This window comes from Betta splendens, chromosome 8 (genome assembly GCF_900634795.4).
Source record: "Betta splendens chromosome 8, fBetSpl5.4, whole genome shotgun sequence".
NCBI classification, from domain to species: Eukaryota; Metazoa; Chordata; class Actinopteri; order Anabantiformes; family Osphronemidae; genus Betta; species Betta splendens.
Window position 1 is genome coordinate 706,439 of NC_040888.2, and position 22,693 is coordinate 729,131.

The 22,693-nt window shown below is 49.3% G+C and overlaps 1 protein-coding gene across 2 annotated transcripts; it reads left to right on the forward strand.

The window, feature by feature from the left end:
• The first annotated feature begins 304 nt into the window (after window positions 1-304).
• LOC114860125 (myosin-9-like) lies at window positions 305-22,375 on the forward strand. 2 transcript variants are annotated; one of them, XM_029158461.3, is made up of 41 exons: window positions 305-509; window positions 8,665-8,996; window positions 9,864-10,020; window positions 10,276-10,303; window positions 10,408-10,501; window positions 11,259-11,279; window positions 12,366-12,458; window positions 12,548-12,611; window positions 12,700-12,798; window positions 12,867-13,010; window positions 13,111-13,206; window positions 13,299-13,570; window positions 13,650-13,823; window positions 13,904-14,077; window positions 14,184-14,298; window positions 15,110-15,297; window positions 15,375-15,496; window positions 15,567-15,636; window positions 15,726-15,886; window positions 15,994-16,102; window positions 16,186-16,317; window positions 16,410-16,616; window positions 16,710-16,847; window positions 16,953-17,076; window positions 17,154-17,325; window positions 17,411-17,623; window positions 17,722-17,866; window positions 17,952-18,158; window positions 18,248-18,352; window positions 18,532-18,684; window positions 18,772-19,020; window positions 19,090-19,302; window positions 19,373-19,585; window positions 19,675-19,836; window positions 19,923-20,051; window positions 20,125-20,213; window positions 20,289-20,412; window positions 20,484-20,692; window positions 20,797-20,905; window positions 21,146-21,318; window positions 21,397-22,375. In XM_029158461.3, exons 2-41 carry the CDS (start codon window positions 8,670-8,672, stop codon window positions 21,503-21,505), a joined length of 5,883 nt encoding a protein of 1,960 aa, XP_029014294.1. In that variant the 5' UTR covers window positions 305-509; window positions 8,665-8,669; the 3' UTR covers window positions 21,506-22,375. The 2 variants fall into 2 exon arrangements, with proteins under 2 accessions (XP_029014294.1, XP_029014295.1); XM_029158462.3 differs by lacking the exon at window positions 11,259-11,279.
• Window positions 22,376-22,693: the final 318 nt, after the last annotated feature.

The window sequence follows — 22,693 nt, forward strand, 5'->3', positions numbered from 1 at the left end:
CACTGTCTGGTACTTATATGGTCATAAAAAGCCTCAGTACGCGCCGCGCGCATGCCTCAGCCATGACCCGCAGCGTCTTCCCTTCCCCTCACCCGTTCAAGTTCACCCCGCGACAGACTCCACCCACAAACTGCTGCCCCGCCCACAGAACAAAGCCATTGGTCGCAGAATGTGCAATTCAGCGTAGCGCCGCAGCCCATTGGTCAGAGGGGCGAACGCGTCCGCGCACGGGACCACCTCGTCCTGGACCGCACCCCGGTTCCCGGCTGTCTGCGCACCGAGCGGTGAAATCAGGCGAACCAGAAAGCAGCCAGTGGAAGAGGGAGGGCAGAAGGAAGGAGAGAGAGAGCGCGCGCGCGCGAGAGAGAGAGAGAGCGAGAGAGCGAGGAAGCCGAAGCGGAGCCTGAAGTTTCTGCCTCTACTCAAGCTGCTGTCGACGGGACGAGAAGTTGGACTCACGGCGACGCTGACTGAGCCCCCGCGTGTTGTTAGCCATCCTCTAAAAGCAGGTAACCCGCTCGTTGCCGCCTCCCTGGCCGTTTTACCCTCTAGTTGTACTTTCGAGCACTTTTCATTCAGCCCGCTGCACTTCCAGCAAGTGCAGTGAACCAGGAAGCAGCCAGTCGAGCAGCCGCGCGGGCGGAGCGGGACGTCGGAGCCCGGGCTTCCGCTACTTCACAAACTTCCCAGCGCCGTTTAGGCCCGAAGTGGCGCGTTGTAACGCGCGGTCGGTGTTGGGTGGAGGTGCTTAGTGCAGCGTTAGCTGGAGCTAAAGGCGCTAGCGTAGAGGCAGGAGGTGCTTCGCTTGACTGAGCTGCAGAAACGACCGGTGTTATGTAGAAATCTGCTGCCCCGTCACACCGTGTCCCCAGCCGTTAGAAAGGCTGCCAGAAACGTTCGTGCTTGTAGTTGGGTGAAGCTGAGGGTCGGATCAGGCCTCTCAGAAGGTTCCGGTGGGCTCCGGGTTCACAGAACCTGGGATTATAAAGATAGGGGAACAGGTTCCGACGTAAGACGAGTCCGGAGCTGGAGGGAGAACGGCTTAAGTGGCCCGAAACCGCAGTGTGTGATTAGTTGGTGGTTGATTCTCAAGTCGGTGCGCGTGCACGTGGCCAGTAACGGCGACATGACGTCACAAGAGAAGCGTGAACTAATTTTACAGTTTAATTGGTGGTTTGAGCTCCTCATAATTCTCTGAGCAGAGATTGAATTAGTTTAAAATCTTTTCTCGACTGATTGATTGATGATTTCCTTCCTGGTCTGTTTGGTGGAGCATAATAAGATAATAAGAACTTGCCCCCAATGAACAGAAATAGGACATCACAAAGCATAAAGCCCTTAAACAGTTGCATGTGACTCCAGAGCTGACTCCTCCATGAGAATCGCCTGCTCTGATGAAATGGTTCCCTGCATCTTACACAGGCCTTAGTTGTTGAGATGCACAAGCACATCTGCAGGAGTGACCACAGCTGAGCTCATGGCTGAGCGGTGGGAGTTTTCCAAAGGCCAAAGAGTTTTATGGGTTGCATCAATATCAAGCTTTTCTATCTGCTGTGTTCTCTTATAAAACTCGGTGTGACTTAAAGTTCTGGAGAGTGTCTCCTGCTCCGCTTTAAAGCTCATGAGGCAAATCTGTGATTTATAGGTTTAGGTTTATAGGCGTGAACATGTACAGTCAGCACATGAATGAGCCCAGCTCTCCTGCAAACACAGGTTCTGATTATATTGAAGCAAGCTGTGTCATGGTGCCGCTGTGTTCTGTGTTTGTTGATACATCTTTGCGTTGTTTCATTTGACCTTCAGTCGAACAGAGAATCATAGAATCTTTCACCCAGACCTGCTTCTGGGTGTCGTAGTGCCAGCTGCACCTTTGTCTTCTCACGTCTTGTAATCGGAACCACACTTTTCTGTCCATCAGGGCATCTTTGCTTGCAGTGCTGTCCCAGTTAATACATGACCTTAACGGGACACTGGCTGACGTGTGCTCTGTCATATCCTGTTGTTGCTTCGAGTCCTGGTGGTGGATTCATTGAGCAGTGTTCTCCCTTATTGGCAGTTTTGCTGCCGTTATGGAGCCCCCCCGCAGAGATCGTAACATTCCGTTATCCGTGTGTCAGCAGCGTCCGCGCTCCAGCCGTCCTTCCCCGGGACTAAATGAAAGGCAGACAGAGGACTGGTGTTCTCCGTGATGCAGACTGAGTGAACACGTCTGTGGAACTTCAGGTTTTATCGCAGTGATTTCTTGCAGGATCTTTGTGTCTGTTTCATCATGTTCAGGACACTGTGACACAGTGTGGCTCCTTCCCCTCTGCTCAACGTTGTTAGAAATGTGAGAGGTGCCTAATGTGTTTGACCCTGTGGCTCCGTAATCCCTTCAACTTGGATCGTCGGCACAGAAGAGGATCTGAATAATAAAATAGTTGAAGCCAATAAATTTACAGCTGTTTTGACATTTTTGAAACAAAAGAATTCCAGAATTTCTTTTACTGAAGATCGGTTAGTTGGAAAAACAAACTATAGTGACGTGTTTTTCTCTTTGAGCCTGGCCCGGACCGACGACATCATGCATCCTCTCGCATTAAAGCACAGATTCTTGATGATAAAAGTCCAAGCATTGTTGACAGCTGGGGCTCAGTCCTGCTCCCCTGCTCTGCTTGGTTCCCACTACCCCTGGCCACCTCTGAACACCTGGATTAGCTGGTGTTGTCAGTCAGTAAAGCTGCAAATTGGCATCTCCTACAAGGAGAAAGTGGGGAAGTTACTGGATCTAGATAATCAGTGGAGGGTGGGGCAGAGTTAGAAAACCAGCTGAGCAGCAGGCTTGAAGACCAGGTTCAGCATAAAAGGCTGAGGCTAAACTGAGGAATGATAATGTGGTCAGAGCTGCTATATGCGTCTGAATGAGGTCGCACGGGGGTACCTAATAAAGTGACCAGTGACTAGAGTCACTGAACAATGAACAGAAACATTTGTGTTTTTAATCTAGAGTTCTAGCAGTAATTACTGTGGGGCGTTGTCTCCCACGCCTGCCTTTTGACAGCGTCACTGTCTTGGTTAGCAGCAGTCAGCTGAGCTTGATTCATGCAGGAAGTCAGGAAGAGTGTTGGGCTTCTTCATGAACCACGACAGACTCATGGCCCAAACCACCTCATCGCTGATCACTGCCACTGCGAATGGAATTATTCCGTATCCACCGTGAGGCTGCTAGAAGCACGCAGGCTCAGGACGGAGCTGCAGCTGGGTCCCGTCTGGTTCCTTTTGAAGGTTTCCTCAGCAGACCTTTCCTCTGCGACCTCGGTTCCCATCTGTTGAGCCGTTCAGCGCTCCCACTTCCCCTCCAGGTTTGCTGCAGCGTGCCTCTTGTTTATTTACTTGAGCCCCCACCCCCTGAGTCACAGAAAGCACCTGTAGGCTTTCAGTAGAAATGGACAATACCAGGAAATGGCTGCACCCTGACCTGGATTATAGGCACACAGCACACGCACTCTGTTGTGGAAAGCAGACACTAACCAGCTTTATGCTGCAGATAATGACCGGGTGTCAGAATCCTGTCAGGACCTGCTGGAGGAAGCGTCTCCTTTTGTCATTGATGGGTTCAAGCGACTTGTCCACTGTCTACACAACGAGCTGCTGTGAGCGCGGCCGTTTTACTTCTTATCAGCAGGGGGTGGAAACATGTTGGACTTTACCCTGTAACCGTAGATTTTATGACTGTGTCTGGACGTCATGAGACCGTGCAGAGCCCACCATTTGAATCCGACTGTCCATGTTTGCTCTGTCAGAAATCAATCAGCTCTGCCAGCGCCACATTCTCCTAAAGAGAAATGACTGCTGACAAACATGAATGTGTATCCTATCTCCCCTCTGCATTCCTCTGCTGTCTGTCTGAGGCTTACGTAAGCATTTATCTCTCTAAAGGTCAATACTGTCTAGTGTTGTAGTCACAGGATGACCTGGTGCTGAGGCCTTTTCAACAAATAACTGGTTTAAGGGTTAGTTGGGTGATAGATGTGGAATTTGTTCTTTGACCGTGAAACGATGCTCTTATAAAACCCACACCCTCTGTTATCATCCGTCCTCCCCCGTCACAGGTCCGTCGCTTCCAACGAGTACAATAACCCTAAGCACAAGATACACTCAACACTTAGTTTAGTGAGTCACTGTTGGTGGTGGTTCAAGCTAAGAAAGGAAAGTGACACATTCCAGGTGGAAGCTTTAACACATGCTGCACAACGAGGACCTCCCAGACTGGGAGATGTCAGGTTAAGGCTTTTGCTCGGGGAAGTGTAAGCACTGAACTTGATCAGGGACAGATGGGTGTGAATTGTTACATCCCTGTTTGAGTCCCAGTGGCTGACTGTAGTGTGCATGCTTCTTATTGATGATGTGGTGCTCGGGTTCATGCGAGACCAGACTGTAAAGGCTGGGACCCGTTTGTAGGTGATGTGCAGGCTTTAGTCGGACCCAGTAGAGGCCTCTGGTCGTAAATGGTGGATGGCAGTAGCTGGCTCACAGCTGAAAGTGAAATCGGAGCCCAGTGGAGGCAGGAATGTGGAAAGTGATGTAGATCTGTCATGCAGTGCGGTTACTTTTCCAGCAAGGGCTTAATTTACTTCTCAGTGCTTTAGGCTGCTCAGCGTGAGCTGGAGAAAATGCCACCTTCCCTCCTTCAAAGACCTGCTCACAAGTTCCACAAATGGCTAAATAGTTTTCTCCATTTGTCATTTCCTTTTTGCTCCCGTCTTTTCTCCTCACCCCACCCCTCCCAGAGGGGGAGGAGGAGGAGGGTGTCGACCAGCGAGTCTATAAAGAGTTCTAACCCAGTCTGGACCATTGCAGCTCTTTCTGTAGATCAAGACAGAGATGACAGGTGAGACTGTTGCTGGTTGAAGGAAAGAGAATGTAAATTGTTGAAGCCACAGGCTGACACGATGGTACACGATGCTCAGATGATGTGATGGATGCCGTTGGTGGTGTTCTACTAATATTCCTGTCAATGAATCGGCTGCTAAAAGCTTGAATGCTCCAGTGTTTTAAAGCTGAAGGGTCCCATGGGCTCTTGGGATGATAAAAATAAATCGCAGATCTTTGCTCCTCTTGAGGGTCAGTGTCACGCTCCGGGTCTTTGCTGTAACTCTGGGAGAGTCGATGAGGTGGAAAGGAATGACGGCGTCCAGCTGATGCATCACTGGACTTGGTTTTATACACAGAGGGTGACCTGCTTTCTAAACAGGATGGCCTGGAGTTCGTCCCTGTCTCTGTCCACATCCTCCTCGCAGTCCGCTACTGATTTGCTTTCTGTCTGTGTAACCAAAGTCTGATGTCTGTAGTGACACTGGTTTCTAAAGCTGCTCTCTGTTCCCTCCCATGTATTTGGTAACTGGTTTGTCTTCCTCTTTCTAGCAGACTTGTGCTATTCCAACAGGATGCTGCAGCTTTCATTTCTAATCCTTTTAATGGCATCGAAGGTTGACGGTGTTGTGTTGAATTATTGTAACAGGCCTCTGCAGAAAAGCTGGTGAATGTTTGTACAGCTGAGCTGGTGCTGCGCAGCGACGGAGAATCAGGGAAGCTTTGATTTTTACAGGATTATGGAGTTGGACTTGGCAGGAGCCTCAGCCCTGAACTCTGAGTTGGTCGAATAATGCAGTGTTTTATCTCAAATCAAGTCAACATTCATTAGACCTGCTGAACCTGTCAGCTTCCTCAAGAGAAGGTCAGAAAGCATCGGACGAAGCTCAGTATCGCTGCTTTTCGGCCTGCTTTTGATATAGAGCAGCGCTTGTCAAACTAGAATAGCTGCCGGAGTCGATCTTGTCTCCCGAGACGACTCTGAAGTGTGTCAGGGAGTTTTCTGTGTCAAACACGAGCCGGCCTGTGGCAGATATCGACGGTCACTTTAGTCTAATTCAGAGCTGAAAATCATGGCCGTTACGAAGGAAGTGGTGCTTGTCTCTCATGGTAATGTCACGTTGTTAATCACTAATTAAAGGAATGAGTTGCAGCACGAACAAACTTTTCATCAATGTTTCTCTCAACATGTGGTTTAGTCCGTTTGGAAACAGTCTTCAATTTATAGTTGTTCTTAGTACACTTCTTGCTTATGCAATTCATGCTTAAGTGGGAGCTTTTAAAGTGATGGGAGGGGGAGGGGAACCCGAAAGAAAGCAATAAATGGGTCTGAGAAAGATGGAAGGGGGAGGCACAGAGGCTAGAAATGTGTGGAATGCCTTTGCTTGCTGTCTCTCCCTGATAACGGGAGAGTATGGGAGGAATGTGACCCTGAAAAGACTGGATAAACAGGAGGAGGGGGTGTCGGCAGTCTGTGGAGGCGCAGAGGAGGAGCGTGCTGCTAATTAAGAGGTAAAGCAGGGCTAATGTGGCCCACGCTCTGTGTCAGGATGGGGCAGGTATACGAAGGGGGGAGGGGAGGGGAGGCGCTGGTGAGGACAGATGGACATGGGCTGTTCATGTGGACAGGAAGGGGGAGGCAGAGGCCATGAGAAGAACTCTTCAGTGTTCCCTCTCACAACTCGGGGCCAGGGTCCTGGAGCCAAACCAGTGAAACCCCGGAGGCAAGTTATATTTAACAGGCATCATCCCCTGTGATTCTCTGCAGGATGAACAAGCTGACACACATCTCTGCAGAACGAGGCCCGTCACCACGCAGAACTTCAGAAAGAACTGCGAAGCACGATCGAGCGTTAACATTATAGCACAGTGACGGGGAGCTTCATAAACACAAAGACATACTGTCTCTGCAGTCCCTGAATGCCTCACGCTGGGCGGCTGATGTTAGGCCTCTTAGTTGATCAGTTAGCGACATGAGCTAGCTAGCTAGCCCACATCCTGAGACGTCGTCTCATCGCTGCTCTGATTCTGTATGTTCAGCTGATGGGTTGTTTGAATTCACACACAGCCTGCCCCTTAATGGCACTGATCAGGCAATTTGTTTAATTAGAACCCAGGATGATGATTAATGCAGTAGTTTAGCTCTGTAGTAGGATGAGACACACAAGCACCTCCTGCTGTGTGAACGTGGCTCTAGTGTCTGTCTGGGTGCAGCTGGTAAAATTAGCCCATTTGCTATTCCACACCATAAATGTTGGTATTTTGGAGCAACGTGGTGAAGCCTATCATTAAGCTGGGAAAAAGGCAGCGTGGTCAGATCAGAATGTCTGTCCTCTGTTGTGAACACGCAGCGCTTGGCAGAAGCTCGTCCCACTGGACCACATTACAACGTGAAATGATTCTCATGGACACATTAAACACTTCCAGCTAATATTATTTCTAGCACAACGACCTCTGACCTCTGCTCTGAGTGTCCCAGTGTTTGTGTGTGCGCAAACGCTCATGTTTCCTCAAGAAGGGGAACGACCCCAGAGCTGCATGTTTCTCGTTGTTGAAATAATGCTTAGGATGAAGTGAGTGAAAATGAACCTGAGTTTGCTCGGCCGCTGCAGATCGACAGTTTGTCTCTTTGTTTGGCTTCTACTGGTTCTACTGGTTTCGTTGCTGTCTGTATTGGTGAAGCCGCAGCACTCCCTGTTAGCAGGTTGTTGTTCACCCTTTGAAGCAAAACAAATTGTGCAGAGCGTGAACATACCTGCATGTCACACTGTGAAACTCTAAGAGGCTCACAGGACACAGCAGGTCTGGACTGACCTTGATTCCATGACGCAGCTCTACTCGTGTGAAGTGAAGGTGACCCGTTTCCTTGTTTCTAAAGCTTGGGCTCCAGGGCAGCGTCTGATTCTCCATTCCAGTGATTGTCTCTACAACACGTCCATCCTTCATCTAAGATCGGAGCTTCCTGCCTCAGCTTTGGGTTTGTCTTTGTACTGATTCATGCACAGAGAACACGCAGAACAGCAGTGCTGACTGCTGGGGGTTTCACCTCTGACCTCGTTTCCACTCTTCCAGGTTGCATTGTAACCTGAACCTTTTTCAGTAAACTCCAGAGAGCATGATGTGTGTTCTCTAAAAACATTAGCCCTCAAACAAGTCTTTCTTCTTCCTTCCATTATCTTTGTGGCTCCTTTTAAAACAGACTGATTCTTGATCTAGTTGCTGAGGTTTAGCTCCTCTCTTGATAAGACTCTGAGGTTATCTCACCACAGCCAACCCCCTCTGCCCTTTGACCATGTGCTCCATGTGCTGTGGTCCAGGGTCCACAGCAGTTAACTAGCTTGACCTGGCTGTTCTGTTCTCATCCCTCCAGCCGTGACCTTCATTCCTCACACGCTGCAAGGTGTAGGTCTGCACAGTCATTTGTTCAGCTGGATATTGGTGATGCTCATCCTGTAAAAGTATTTATAATGTAAATGCCAGGATACCCTGCCTGGACTGTCAGCACACGAATGAATGAGGATGCAGCAGCAGTAAATCCTCTGATACATAAAGTCCATCCACTGCTTCACTGGAACAGTTTGGAGTAGCAGATATTCTGTACTTCAAATGATCTATACGTGATCTATATATACATGAAAAATGTCTGGTATATTAGTAGTTGGGGGTTGGGTTTCGTAAACATCACTTAAATATTAACCAGTTTGATTCAATGATGGGCGACACTTTTTTAATTTAAGAATTTTTAATTTAGTTTTTTATTTTCTGTTTAGGTTACTGACCACAAACCCTCTTTCTTCTCATCCTCTCCAACAGCTACCATGTCAGATGCAGACAAGTTTCTGTACGTGGACCGCAACCTGGTCAACAACCCACTGGCCCAGGCTGACTGGGCCTCAAAGAAGCTGGTATGGGTTCCCTCAGAGCGCCTGGGCTTCGAGGCCGGCTCCGTGAAGGAGGAGCGCGGAGACGAATGCGTGGTGGAGTTGGCCGACTCTGGGAAGAAGATCAAGGTGAACAAGGATGACATTCAGAAGATGAACCCGCCCAAGTTCAGCAAGGTGGAGGACATGGCGGAGCTCACCTGCCTGAACGAGGCCTCTGTGCTGCACAACCTGAAGGAGCGTTACTACTCTGGACTCATATATGTGAGTATGGATCACATACAGTCATGCTGAGGCAGCGTCTCTGTCATAAAGGCAGAGGGAAGATTCTCTGTCAGCAGAGTCCTTAGCCTGCCTCACTGTGAACATGAACACAGCTAGTGGAGGCTGAGCACAGCCAACTCTCAGTAATGCTCTGTTGCTAACAGAAAGCAGTCGGTCCAAACGCGCTCATCTCTGCCCAACCTCCTGATTATCTCATTAGTTCCTATTGTCTAAGAGAATCCGCTGTGCTCACATTCAATGTATCTAAAGTCTGGATACTGATGGAATGCCAGCGTTGTTTCCCTCAGCCTCTCCCATTGCTCGCTCTCTGTTTGGAGTTATTGTGTAAACAGGAAGCTGCAGGGAACAATGCTGTATGAGTGATGTGATGAACAGCCAGAGAGCTGGGAGGGGACTCAGAGTTCAGCCTTCACGGAGACTGACGAGGAATGTAAATTGTTTTGTAGCAGCCATTACTGCCCCATAATTAATGGCACTTATGCTCTGTGTTCTGGGCTGGGAATGATTTGGACTCGTACTCTGTGGTGTGACCCGGTCACATCAGTGCAGCTCATTGTCCCCCCCAGAGGCGATCCTCGGTCTGGGAGGCTCCAGCACTGTAGCATCTCTCATGGGGGGGGTGCAAGCTGCTGGGAGGGCGGGAACACGGCTCAGAGAACAATCAGTTCAGTGGGTAGAAGGAGGTGGAGGGTGCAGGAGAAACGAGCACTTACGGAATTAGTGCAGTTTCCATATTTATGCAGTAACAAAAATCAGCTGAGTCACAATCATGTCAACTCATGAAAGGATCCAGTCAGAGCGTTTTTTTTTTTTTTACCTCTACCACTTCCTGTATCTGTCCCGCAGACGTACTCCGGTCTTTTCTGTGTCGTCATAAACCCCTACAAGAACCTGCCCATCTACTCAGAGGAGATCGTTGATATGTACAAGGGCAAGAAGAGGCATGAGATGCCGCCTCACATCTACGCCATCACTGACACGTCCTACAGAAGCATGATGCAGGGTAAGAGGTCAAGGGTCAGTAGGTGTCAGAACACCAGGATCTTTGCTGCTGTTTCTCTTGCCCCCCTGTATCTTAGCTCTCAGCAGCCTGTTCAAACCACAATCAGTGTGTCAGTACAGCTCATTTCAGTCACAGGAAGCCGGATGCTGACTTCCTGTGTGGTGTTGTACTTCCTCTTGTACGAGCAGAGGCCTTGTGCACTGTTGCGGTGACATGAACTGTGCTACGTGACCAACATCTGTGTTTGTTTTGCAGATCGTGAAGACCAGTCCATTCTTTGCACGTGAGTTTTCCACAGACCTGGCATCACTTCCAGTGTTACGTTCTGACTGTAGACATTGTTTCTGGGAAGCAATCCGTTTAATTTTCTACCTGTGTCTCGTACAGAGGAGAGTCTGGAGCTGGAAAAACTGAGAACACCAAGAAGGTCATCCAGTATCTGGCTCACGTCGCCTCGTCTCACAAGACCAAGAAGGATCAGGTGAGTTTGGCTGTCCCACCGTTCATCCTCCTGTGGGCCTAGCCCTCCATTCCCTCTGCCACCTCCTGCTGGTTACTTTGTCATGGAGTTGTTCACTCGTGTGTTTTGATTTTTCAGGAACATTTGACCCCTTTTTTATTGTGTATGTACATGTCATCGTACTCAACCACATCACATTATTCAACAGAGTATGTCCTGTGAAACATCACTAAAGTGTTAGAAAGTAGTACATGATAGTAATAACTGATAAAACACGTCCTGCAGATTGTTCCACATTAGCTGACAATGGTAACACAATGACTTGGTAATGAAACCTGTGCTCACCACAGGTTTTGACCTGGCTTGTGTTTAATGTGGCTGCAGTGACAACTGGGCTTTGATACCTGAGCTTAAGAGGGTTGTGTTTACTAGAGACCAATCCAGTCTAACCAAAATGCTTCACACATGAACACACATGTTCTTATTGGTCTGAAGCGTTGCCATGAAGTAAAAAAGGAAGGAAGAACTGAAGGTCCTGTGATGTGGACCGTAACAGTCACTGACTAGAAATCACTGGTCATAAAACTGTTTACTTTATTCTACGTTACTTTTAAATAGGTTTACTGAATGTTTTAGTGATGTTGCCTCAGGCCCGTGTTGGGGAACTGAGCCTCGGCTCTGCTCCCTGTAGAGTCCGCGCTGCTGTTTTATGGGTTGCCGACCTCGTGGTCCATCATCCCTTTTTTTTGAGCCTGTATTTTTCTCTTCCCATCAACAGAACAGCTTGGTCCTGTCACATGTAAGTTAAGTCTGTACCTCCCCACCTGCTTCTGTCGTCACCTTCCTCCTTTTCCTCTCGCTGGAGCTCACTGTTGGGGGCAGTCACTTTGTGTTGAGGGCAGAGGTCACGTGTCTTTGCAGCCAATACGAAGTCAGGGGACGTTTGTTTGCAGATCAGTGGCAGCTGTTTGTGTTCCTGTGAAAAATTCAGCCAGACAATGGTTGGATGAGGGGAGGGGAAGAAGCTGCAGCTTCAACTTCTGTTAGATGCATTTCTACATTAGTCTGGTTGAATTTTTCATTGTGCGTCTTGTTACTGTGTGTGCACAAGTTCAAAATGAACTGCTTTATATTTTTGCATAATATTTGCTTGGACTGTGTGTGTTCAGGCACAGTGTTAAATACACTGAGATGCCTCGTTCTGTTTCCTTCATGTAAACTTGACTGACTAGTTATTTACTAGATTTCGTCACCATGTGTGTCATTTGTCAGAGCAGCGGCAGGGATTGATTCTAATGTTAGTGTTGAATGGATGTGACTGATCATTTGGTGTTTGCCAGAAACGAGATGTCAGCTCCAAGTTACACGTTGTTGTGAAACTAAAAGCCTGGTGCTGGTGGATCGTTCTGCTCTGGGTGACGGCTTTAAAGACTTGGGCACTAACCTGATTGTGTGTTTGTGTGTGTCTTGCTGGTATTTCCCTGTTTATTGCTTTTTGTTTGAAGAAACCGTTCTTGGTGTTTTTCCTTCTGCTCAGATGTAAGTACATGACTTGTGCGTTAACAGTGTCAGAGAAAAGGTAAAGCTGACCTGAAGTTTCATAAGAAGTGACACAACAGGAAATGAGAAGCAGGTCAACATAATAATCTTGGAATCATCTGTTTCGAGACAAAGGCTCTTAATTATTTGCACAGCAGTTTTACAGTTAAGTGTTAAGTGCTTTTATGATGAACGATCCCACATCTCTAGATAAAAAGCAATTGACATCACAACTTAAAAAGAACATCAGAGCAAAGCTCACTGCACATACGTTATCAGAGCGGTGTCTTTATTTGATGGCCATGTTAGAGGTAGTAGAATGTGTTTCCGTCTGTGCTCGGATCAGGGCGAGCTGGAGAAGCAGCTGCTGCAGGCCAACCCCATCCTGGAGGCCTTCGGAAACGCCAAGACAGTCAAGAACGACAACTCATCCAGATTTGTAAGTCTCGCAGATCTACAGGATCTTGTTTGACTTCACTTAACTTTTATGAATCGTTAAATGTATTTTTTGTCCCTTTTTTTTTTTAGGGGAAATTCATCAGGATCAACTTTGACGTCAACGGTTACATCGTTGGTGCCAATATTGAAACTTGTATCCTTCAACATTATTTCTCTTCACAAGCTGTTTAGAGGTTTTTGTCACAGAATCTGAAAGTTGCCTTTAACAGACTGACATCCAGACCTGCTGGAGAAATCCAGAGCCATTCGCCAGGCCAAAGAGGAAAGGACCTTCCATGTCTTCTACTACTTGCTCACAGGAGCTGGAGACAAACTGCGCAGTAAGTAGCAGATTACACGTCACTGAAAACACGTCTGTGTCTTTGCACTGAGTCCTTTTCTCCCTCAGATGAACTCCTCCTGGAAAACTACAACAACTATCGTTTCCTTTCCAATGGAAATGTCACAATTCCTGGACAGCAGGACAAGGATTTGTTTACAGAGACCATGGAGGCCATGAAGATCATGAGCATCCCAGAGGACGAGCAGATCGGTGAGGAGCACACGTGCAGCAGTTTCACTATTCAAGTCCAACTCTTCAGGTGTTTCCATGTTTATTAGCCATAAAACAAAACACCTGATTCTTTGTGCAGGCATGTTGAAGGTGGTGGCTTCTGTCCTGCAGCTCGGCAACATGAGCTTCAAGAAGGAGCGCCACACTGACCAGGCCTCCATGCCCGACAACACAGGTAAATGCCCACAGGACGAACAGCAGACCTCTTTGGTTCGATTAGTCAGTTACTAGGCACAGCTGTGACCTCTCTCGTTTGCCTGTATCCAGCTGCCCAGAAGGTGTGCCACCTCATGGGCATGAACGTCACCGACTTCACCCGGGCCATCCTGTCCCCCAGGATCAAAGTGGGCAGAGACTACGTGCAGAAGGCCCAGACCCAGGAGCAAGCAGAGTTTGCTGTGGAGGCCCTGGCCAAGGCCACGTACGAGAGGATGTTCCGCTGGCTCGTCATGAGGATCAACAAAGCCCTGGACAAAACCAAGAGGCAGGGAGCCTCATTCATCGGCATCCTGGACATCGCTGGCTTTGAGATCTTTGAGGTAATCTAGTGAGGCCCGTCGCTGGTCTGGAGGATGCTACTGTGGCATTAACCCTGTTACCTGTAACATGTCATTTCAGCTGAACTCCTTCGAGCAGCTGTGCATCAACTACACCAACGAGAAGCTGCAGCAGCTCTTCAACCACACCATGTTCATCCTGGAGCAGGAGGAGTACCAGAGGGAGGGCATCGAGTGGAGCTTCATCGACTTCGGCCTGGACCTGCAGCCCTGCATCGAACTGATCGAGAAGCCTGTGAGTCGACTGAACACTTGAACGCCGTTTGCTTTACTCCTCGTCACACATGAAGGTCTCTGCTCTCATGCTGTTCCCAGGCCAGTCCCCCAGGTATTCTGGCTCTGCTGGACGAGGAGTGCTGGTTTCCCAAGGCCACGGACAAAAGCTTTGTGGAGAAGGTGCTGCAAGAGCAGGGAACACACCCCAAGTTCTTCAAGCCCAAGAAACTGAAGGATGAAGCAGACTTCTGCATCCTCCACTATGCTGGAAAGGTAACCATGCAAAGTTCTCATCATGTTCCTCAAACCAAACTATTTTCCTTTTTTTGCATGTTATTTAGTGCTGTTTTGATTTTTCACACTTGAAAACTCCCCTCAGGTTGACTACAAGGCAGATGAGTGGCTGATGAAGAACATGGATCCCCTGAATGACAACGTGGCTTCTTTGCTCAACCAGTCCACTGACAAGTTTGTCTCTGAGCTCTGGAAGGATGGTGAGTTTATCCAGCAAGCGCTGCTGCACGTGGGAATATTCTTGACTTCCCGTTTGTTGTACATCTAATAGCTGCTTTCTGTTCTCTCTGTCACGGTGTACTACCTGTCTTTTTACCTTTTTGTTTTCAAACCCACTTGCTTCCATCCATTTTTTTCCCCTGTTTGCCCTCTTTCTGTGTCATCTCTTTTATTGGGTCTCAGAGGTGCAGAATTGTCAGAGAGCCTATTTTTATCAGCATTTTCCTATTTTTCACTCAGACTCAGGTGACCGGGCTTCTCTCGTTAGTGTCTTTTTTTCTTTTCTGTTAAGTTGTCCATGAATCCTTTCTGATGGAGCCTCTGTGTTTGTGTCAGGTGTGTCAGTAATAAATCCTCCTGATGCTGTCATTGAAGTCTTCCTTTCTCCCTCTGTGTAATAGTGTTGTTTGGGGACCCCTGGTGTTGGTGCAGCAATGGGTATATACTGCATGGGTTTGGTGTGTGCCCCCCCCCCCCTGCACCTGTGTGTCACCTCCCTGTCACTTAATCATATGTGGACCACCACATGTAGGTTTCACTGAATACTGTGGTGACGTGTAATTCTCCCACACTTCACATCATTCCTCCACGTTTACTGTGTGTCTGTGGTGCTTCTTTGGTCCCATCTCTCTTGGTGTGTCTTCACCAGAAGCAGGAGCATAAACATTTTCATTCTTCCTTGTGACTTTGGTTTGGTTTGAGTTTGCCTGGGTGAATATTCAGCATTACTCAATTTAAAGCCTCTGTTTTTTCTGATATCTGTGTTCTCTTTCTCTCTGCTCCTTTTTTCAGTTGATCACATCGTAGGTCTGGATAAGGTATCTGGCATGTCCGAGATGCCCGGAGCCTTTAAGACGCGTAAGGGCATGTTCCGCACAGTGGGGCAGCTCTACAAGGAGCAGCTGTCCCGGCTCATGGCCACGTTGAGGAACACCAACCCCAACTTTGTGCGCTGCATCATCCCCAACCATGAGAAAAAGGTAATGGACAAATGGTTTTAATCTTCCAGAAAAAGCCTGAAATGGAGGAGATTCCAGCTCCTATCTCCTTGTCTCAGGCAGGAAAACTGGACCCCCACCTGGTTCTGGACCAGCTGAGGTGTAACGGTGTTCTGGAGGGGATCCGTATCTGCAGACAGGGCTTCCCCAACCGCATCGTCTTCCAGGAGTTCAGACAGAGGTAAGAGAGGGTGCTGGTCCCATCGTGGTGTTTTCAGACAGATGATTTAACATCACCTGGCCTCTTCCAGGTATGAGATTCTCACTCCCAACGCCATCCCCAAGGGCTTCATGGATGGAAAGCAGGCCTGTTTGCTCATGGTACGTGGTTTAAAGAGTGCAGCTGACCTTCACAGTAGCTTGACCCGTGGCTCTGTGATTAATCTGCTCTTTGTTTCCTCTCAACTCAGATCAAAAGCCTGGAGCTGGACCCCAACCTGTACCGCATGGGCCAGAGTAAAGTCTTCTTCAGGGCTGGAGTCCTCGCTCACCTGGAGGAGGAGAGAGACATGAAGATCACAGACATCATCATCAGTTTCCAGGCCTGGTGCAGAGGCTACGTAGCTCGCAAGTAAGGCAATGGTGTTTCCTTTTTTAGACCAAAGTTTGAGTCACTTGCACTCAAATGCAGAATGATATGAATTGTATTTCAATAAAGAGGTGTTTATTGTTTTGCAGAGCTTTTGCCAAGAGACAGCAGCAACTGACTGCAATGAAGGTGATCCAGAGGAACTGTGCTGCTTACCTTAAACTCAGGAACTGGCAGTGGTGGAGACTCTTTACCAAGGTGAGCCTCTCTGTCAGCTGTAGCCTCACAGCCAACATGTCACAGACTCCCTCACTTTCTAACTCTGTTGTCTGTCTCCACAGGTGAAGCCTCTGCTGCAGGTCAGCAGGCAGGAGGAGGAGATGCAGGCCAAAGATGAGGAACTGAACAAGGTGAAGGAAAAGCATTTGCAAGCTGAACATCTGCTCCAAGACATGGAGACCAAACATAAGCAGGTAAAGATTTGATTTGCTGTCCTGTGTTGAGTTCACATCAGGAGGCACTCTGAACACCCTGCCCATGGTGTGCTGTCTTCCTCTGCTTGCAGCTGAATGCTGAGAAGATGGCCTTGCAGGAGCAGCTCCAAGCGGAAACAGAGCTCTGCGCTGAGGCAGAGGAAATGAGAGCTCGTTTGGCTGCCAAGAAGCAGGAACTGGAAGAGATCCTCCACGACCTGGAGGCAAGGGTGGAGGAGGAGGAGGAGCGTGCCTCTCACCTGTCAGCTGAGAAAAAGAAAATGCAGCAAAATATCACAGTAAGCAGTTAAGAGTTGTTGGACGGGGCATAATTTACAGGATATAATCTGAGTGAACTGCTGCCTCAACCCCCATCGTTTATCTGTACTCAGGACCTGGAGCAGCAGCTGGATGAGGAAGAGGCAGCCAGACAGAAGCTGCAGCTGGAGAAGGTCACCATGGAGGCCAAGTTGAAGAAGGTTGAAGAGGATGTGATGGTTCTTGATGACCATAACAACAAGCTAAACAAGGTTAGGAAGAAAAGAAGACACGGGGCTGATGGATGTCGTCACTGGTTATTTGAAGTAGAGAGTATCTGCTGAGACCACAATGGAGTTAAATGTTTGTAAAAACAGGAGAAGAAGCTGTTGGAAGAGAGGATCTCTGAGTTCACCACCAACCTGGCTGAGGAGGAGGAGAAATCCAAGAGTCTGCAGAAACTCAAGACCAAACATGAGGCCATGATCACAGACCTGGAGGGTATATAGACGATATTTGCCCCTTTACAGCCATAGGCCTTTTCTCTCTGTAACTCATTTGTACTTGTTTCCTGTCAGACCGCCTGCGCAGGGAGGAGAAGCAGCGCCAGGAGCTGGAAAAGAACAGACGCAAACTTGAGGGCGACTTCACTGAGATACACGACCAGATTGCGGAGCTGCAGGCCCAGATCGCTGAGCTCCGTGCCCAACTGGCCAAGAAGGAGGAGGAGCTCCAGGCAGCCTTGGCCCGGTCTGTATGACCAAATGTCCATGAAAAATGTGGTCTGGTCATTCTGTTGCTCCATGAGCTTATTTGCTGATGTCCTGCACTGAAGGATTGAGGAGGAGGCAGCGCAGAAAAACCTGGCCCAGAAAAAGATCCGCGAGTTGGAAGCTCAGCTTTCTGAACTGCAGGAGGATTTGGACCTAGAAAAGCAGGCTCGAGCCAAGGCAGAGAAACACCGCAGGGACCTGGGAGAAGAGCTAGAGGCCCTGAAGACCGAGCTGGAAGACACTCTAGACTCCACAGCCGCTCAGCAAGAGCTCAGGTACAGACACTGCTCTGGGAGCATTCAGTCGCCATGTGGTTTGCTACTTGTCTGCGCCGCATATTTTCGCCAGCTGATTGCCAGCTTTGCTTCTTCAGGACAAAGCGTGAGACAGAGGTGGCTCAGCTTAAGAAGACATTGGACGAAGAGGCAAAAACCCACGAACACCAGCTGGCTGAGATGAGACAGAAGCACGGTCAAGCCTTCGACGAGCTCAACGAGCAGCTGGAGCAGGCCAAGCGGGTACGTCCCGTCTGTCACCTTCTCCCATGGCTGCTCCCTCTTCCATTGAAGCACACTCATCATGGCTCTCTGGTCTTCCCTGCAGAACAAAGTGTCGATGGAGAAAGCCAAGCAGGCTCTGGAGTCAGAGAGGAACGAGCTGGCCATCGAGTTGCAGACACTGATGCAGGGAAAAGGAGAATCAGAGCATCGCAGGAAGAAGGCTGAAGCTCAGGTCCAGGAGCTGCAGCTCAAACATTCAGAGAGCGAGCGCCAGAGACTGGAGTTGGCTGAGAAACTGACCAAAGTGCAGGTAACTCACAGGTTTTCTACCTAAATGAACTTCCCTGACCTAGATATTAATGCAGACTGAACAGCAAACGATTGCTTCTTGGCTCTTAGGCTGAGCTGGATAACGTCAACAGTGTCCTGAGTGAAGTGGAGGGAAAGTCCATCAAGGCCACCAAAGACTGCTCTGCTGTGGAGTCTCAGCTGCAGGACGTGCAGGTACAGACGCCTTGCTATCTGCTCATCACCAGTTAGTGGTTTTTGGGTGTCCTTGCAACAAAAGGCCTCTGCACATTTAAACTAGCTTGAAATACTGAAGAACCTTTCTTTGTGTTGTCTTGGGTTCAGTTAAGTCACTTTTGTGTAAATCAGCTTTGTCTTGTCTGTATTTGCCACAGGAACTGCTCCAAGAAGAGACGAGACAGAAGCTGTCGCTCAACACACGTCTGCGTCAGCTGGAGGACGACCAGAACAACCTGAAGGAACAGCTGGAGGAGGAAGAAGAGGCCAAGAGGAACGTGGAGAAGCAGCTTCAGGCAGCTCAGGCTCAGGTAGGGGACCTGTCACCCGCTCTGTCTGAGGCCCAATTCTTCAGTTCAGTGTCCAACGTTTGAGTGACGCCACCTGCTTTCATATAGCTCGCTGAACTGAAGAAGAAGGTGGAGCAGGACGCCGGCTGTCTGGACTCTGCTGAGGAGGTAAAGAAGAAGCTCCAGAGAGACCTGGAGGGGCTGAACCAGCGGATGGAGGAGAAATGTGCAGCCTACGAGAAGCTGGACAAAACCAAGACGCGACTCCAACAGGAGCTGGACGACCTGCTGGTGGACCAGGACCACCTCCGTCAGATCGTCTCCAACCTGGAGAAAAAGCAGAAGAAGTTTGACCAGGTGAGACGACGAGAAAGGACCCGATAGAAATGCCAGGACTGAGTCTTGACGGTCCTGGTCTTTGTCTAGATGCTGGCTGAGGAGAAGAACATCTCCGCCCGCTACGCAGAGGAGCGTGACCGCGCTGAAGCTGAGGCTCGTGAGAAGGAGACCCGGGCTCTGGCTCTGACACGTGAGCTGGAGTCTCTGATGGAGATTAAAGGTGAAATGGATCGCAACAGCAAACTGCTGAGGGCTGAAATGGAAGACCTGGTGTCCTCCAAGGATGATGTCGGCAAAAATGTAAGTCAGGGGAAAAAAGATTTCCTGGAGCGTCACCCGTTCCTACTGTTTACCATAAATCGTCCTGCAGGTGCATGAGCTGGAGAAGGCCAAACGTTCAATGGAGCAGCAGCTGGAGGAGATGAAGACGCAGCTGGAGGAGCTGGAGGATGAGCTGCAGGCCACAGAGGACGCCAAGCTGCGCCTGGAGGTCAACATGCAGGCCATGAAGGCCCAGTATGAGAGGGACCTGGCAGGAAGGGACGAGATGGGAGAGGAGAAGAAGAGGTCGCTTATCAAACAGGTGCAGAGGATGTTGGGTCCATGGCTGTGTGTGTGTGTGTGTGGGGGGGGTGTACAGATTAGCACCAGACTAAATCCTTTATCCTTTAGGTGCGAGAGATGGAGATGGAGCTGGAGGATGAGAGGAAGCAGCGATCTGCATCTGTGGCCGCTCGCAAGAAGCTGGAGCTGGACTTGAAGGAGCTGGAGGGAGGCATCGACATGGCCAACAAGAACCGCGACGAGGCCCTTAGGCAACTGAAGAAACTCCAAGTGAGTCACCTGTGAAACAGCTTCTATAAAACACGAAGCCTTTGATTCCAGTTCCCTGGACTCAGTCTGGCTGTTTGCCTCCTCAGGCTCAGATGAAGGATCTCGTCCGGGAGCTGGAGGACACTCGCATGTCCAGAGAGGAGATCCTGGCCCAGAGCAAAGAGGCCGAGAAGAAGCTGAAGACCATGGAGGCTGACATGCTCCAGATGCAGGAGGTCGGTACTTCTCCAGCTTTCCTTTTTCTTCTTAAATGAAGAAAGTCATTTCAGCTGATTTCTTCCTGTGCAGGAGGTGGCAGCTGCAGAGCGAGTGAAAAGACAGGCCCAGCAGGAGAGAGACGAACTGCAGGATGAGATCAACAGCCAGGCCAGCAAGAAGTAAGACACTGCCGCATCAGAAAAAGCCCTGCCTGCCGCTGCGTCCCCTTCTTCACCTTCTGCTTCTGTGTCCAGTGCTCAGGCTGCAGAGGAGAGGAGACGGCTGGAGGCTCGTATCGCTCAGCTGGAGGAGGAGCTGGAGGAGGAGCAGTGCAACACAGAGCTGACCAACGACAGGCTGAAGAAAGCCGTGCTGCAGGTCAGTAGGTCGTTGTGCAGCTTCCTGCAGTGTTCGCGACGGTGCAGAGCTGAAGCGTTCGTCTCACACAGACCGACCAGATGAACGTGGAGCTGGCAGCGGAGCGCAGCAGCTGTCAGCGCGTGGAGGGCGCTCGTGGTCAGCTGGAGCGTCAGAACAAGGAGCTGAAGCTGAAGCTGCAGGAGCTGGAGGGAACGGTCAAGTCCAAGTACAAGGCCAACATGGCCGCCCTGGAGGCCAAGATCGGTCAACTGGAGGAGCAGCTGGACCTGGAGACCAGGTAATGTCACATGGGTCCCGTCATCGTTTCATGGGGAAAGGCCCAGTGAGGGCCCTGCTGCGCGTCGGGAGCTGCTCCAGTCTGATCAGAGTTGTCGTCTTCAGGGAGCGGCAGGCGGCCACCAAACTGGTGAGACGCACAGAGAAGAAGCTGAAGGAGGTGATCCTGCAGGTGGACGACGAGAGACGCAACACGGAGCAGTACAAGGACCAGGTCAGTCCTGCTAACGGCTGTAACAACTTATGAAGAGGAGCTTTGTGTTCAGACTTCAACAGTTACACACAGAAGTGTGTGTCAGTCTCACTCCTTGTGTACAGTCGCACAGAACAGGACAGTAATGATCAGATAGAAGCCGTAGCCTCTAGGTGGGAGGTTGGACAGAAACAGGAACCCAGCGAGCCTTAGTCTTCCAGCTTCATTGTGCTAAAACCCATGTTGTCTGCCATTTTTTAGGCCGACAAGCTGAACTCTCGCATGAAGCAGCTGAAGCGTCAGCTGGAGGAGGCTGAAGAGGAGGCTCAGAGAGCCAACGCCAACCGCAGGAAGCTGCAGAGGGAGCTGGAGGATGCCACCGAGTCGGCCGACGCCATGAACCGCGAAGTCGCCAGCCTGAAGAACAAGCTGAGGTGTGTTCAAACGCTACGTGCCATCGCTGTGTTTTACTGCCACAGTCACGCTGTTCCTCACGGAGTTCCCTGTTTCAGGCGCGGTGACCTGCCCTTCAACGTGCGCCGCGCCATTCCCCGCGGCGGCATCGAGAGCGACGAGGAGAGCGAGCCCAAGAGCGAGACCCCCGAACCCAAACCCGAATAAAGACACGCCACACCCCACATGCTGACCCAGTAACCAGAGGTTTCCTCCCAGTTTGGTGCTGGGATTCTTCGATCTCTTTGACAATCTATGCATTAGTGCGTACACACACACACACACAAACACACACACACACACACACAGAAGCCAGTAAACAGACAATCACATGCTGACAAATACACAAACGTTATTTTGGGGCCAAATCTTTCCTTAGCTTTGTTTCAGTCTCTGGGGAAAAATGAAGAACATATTTTTATAAGCAAATGTTCCAGTTGTGCAAGTCCTGCTTTAGCTTCTATTTTTCTAATGGGCGAGAGAAAACCAAGATGAATAAAACCGACAACCTGAACTATTACTGGAGGGACCAAAGTGATGTCTCCATCTACAGATTTGTATTTTATGCACAAGTTTTTATAACGGTTAAGAAAGAAATAGCTTTGTGTTTATTTTCTCGCTGGCGCCTCAGTTTATAATGAGGGTTTTTGTGCTAAAGTGTATCCTGTCAGTTCAGCATCTGGCGCTTGTGTCGTCGCTTTAAGACGTAACGGCACAAAGTAATTGAAGGCAGATTTCAGATTAGACTCAGTTCTGCGCTTTAGAGCAGACTCTAAACCTCATGGCTGCCTTAAACACAGCTTCATTCTACTGAGCAGGGGCGGTGGCTTTGAATCCATGTTTAGTGTTTGATTGGTGGTGGGCTGTTCTCACACTGCTGGGAAGTGAAAGCGTGTGTTAAAGGAAAGCTCGCAGCCAAACTAAACATGAAATTAAAAACGGCATCTCATCTGTTTTTGTGTAATGTTTCTGTCTGCATCTTTGGAATCATGTTGTGAAATGTTGGTATTATTACAATAAAGAGGCCTTTTAAACAGCTGCAGCAGTGTGTTTTTTCACAGAACCAAGGGAGTGATGGACTGTTCTGGTTAGAAGACCCGGTCCCAGGCAGCAGGCGTTGAACCTCTGTTAATGCAGGAGCAGCCAGCTCTGCATCCTATGGCTCTTTGGTTGAGCTGTCAAACTATAAAATACAGGAACAAATTAATGTTCAGCTGTTAACAAATATGAAATTATTTAGGCTTTTATTTTGATAGAACCTTTATTATGAAAATTTTCCTGTCTGTGAGAAGAGCAAATGTCCTACACAGATGTTAATTCATTTGCGGAGTGAACGTTTTTGTCCACAGGTAGGGC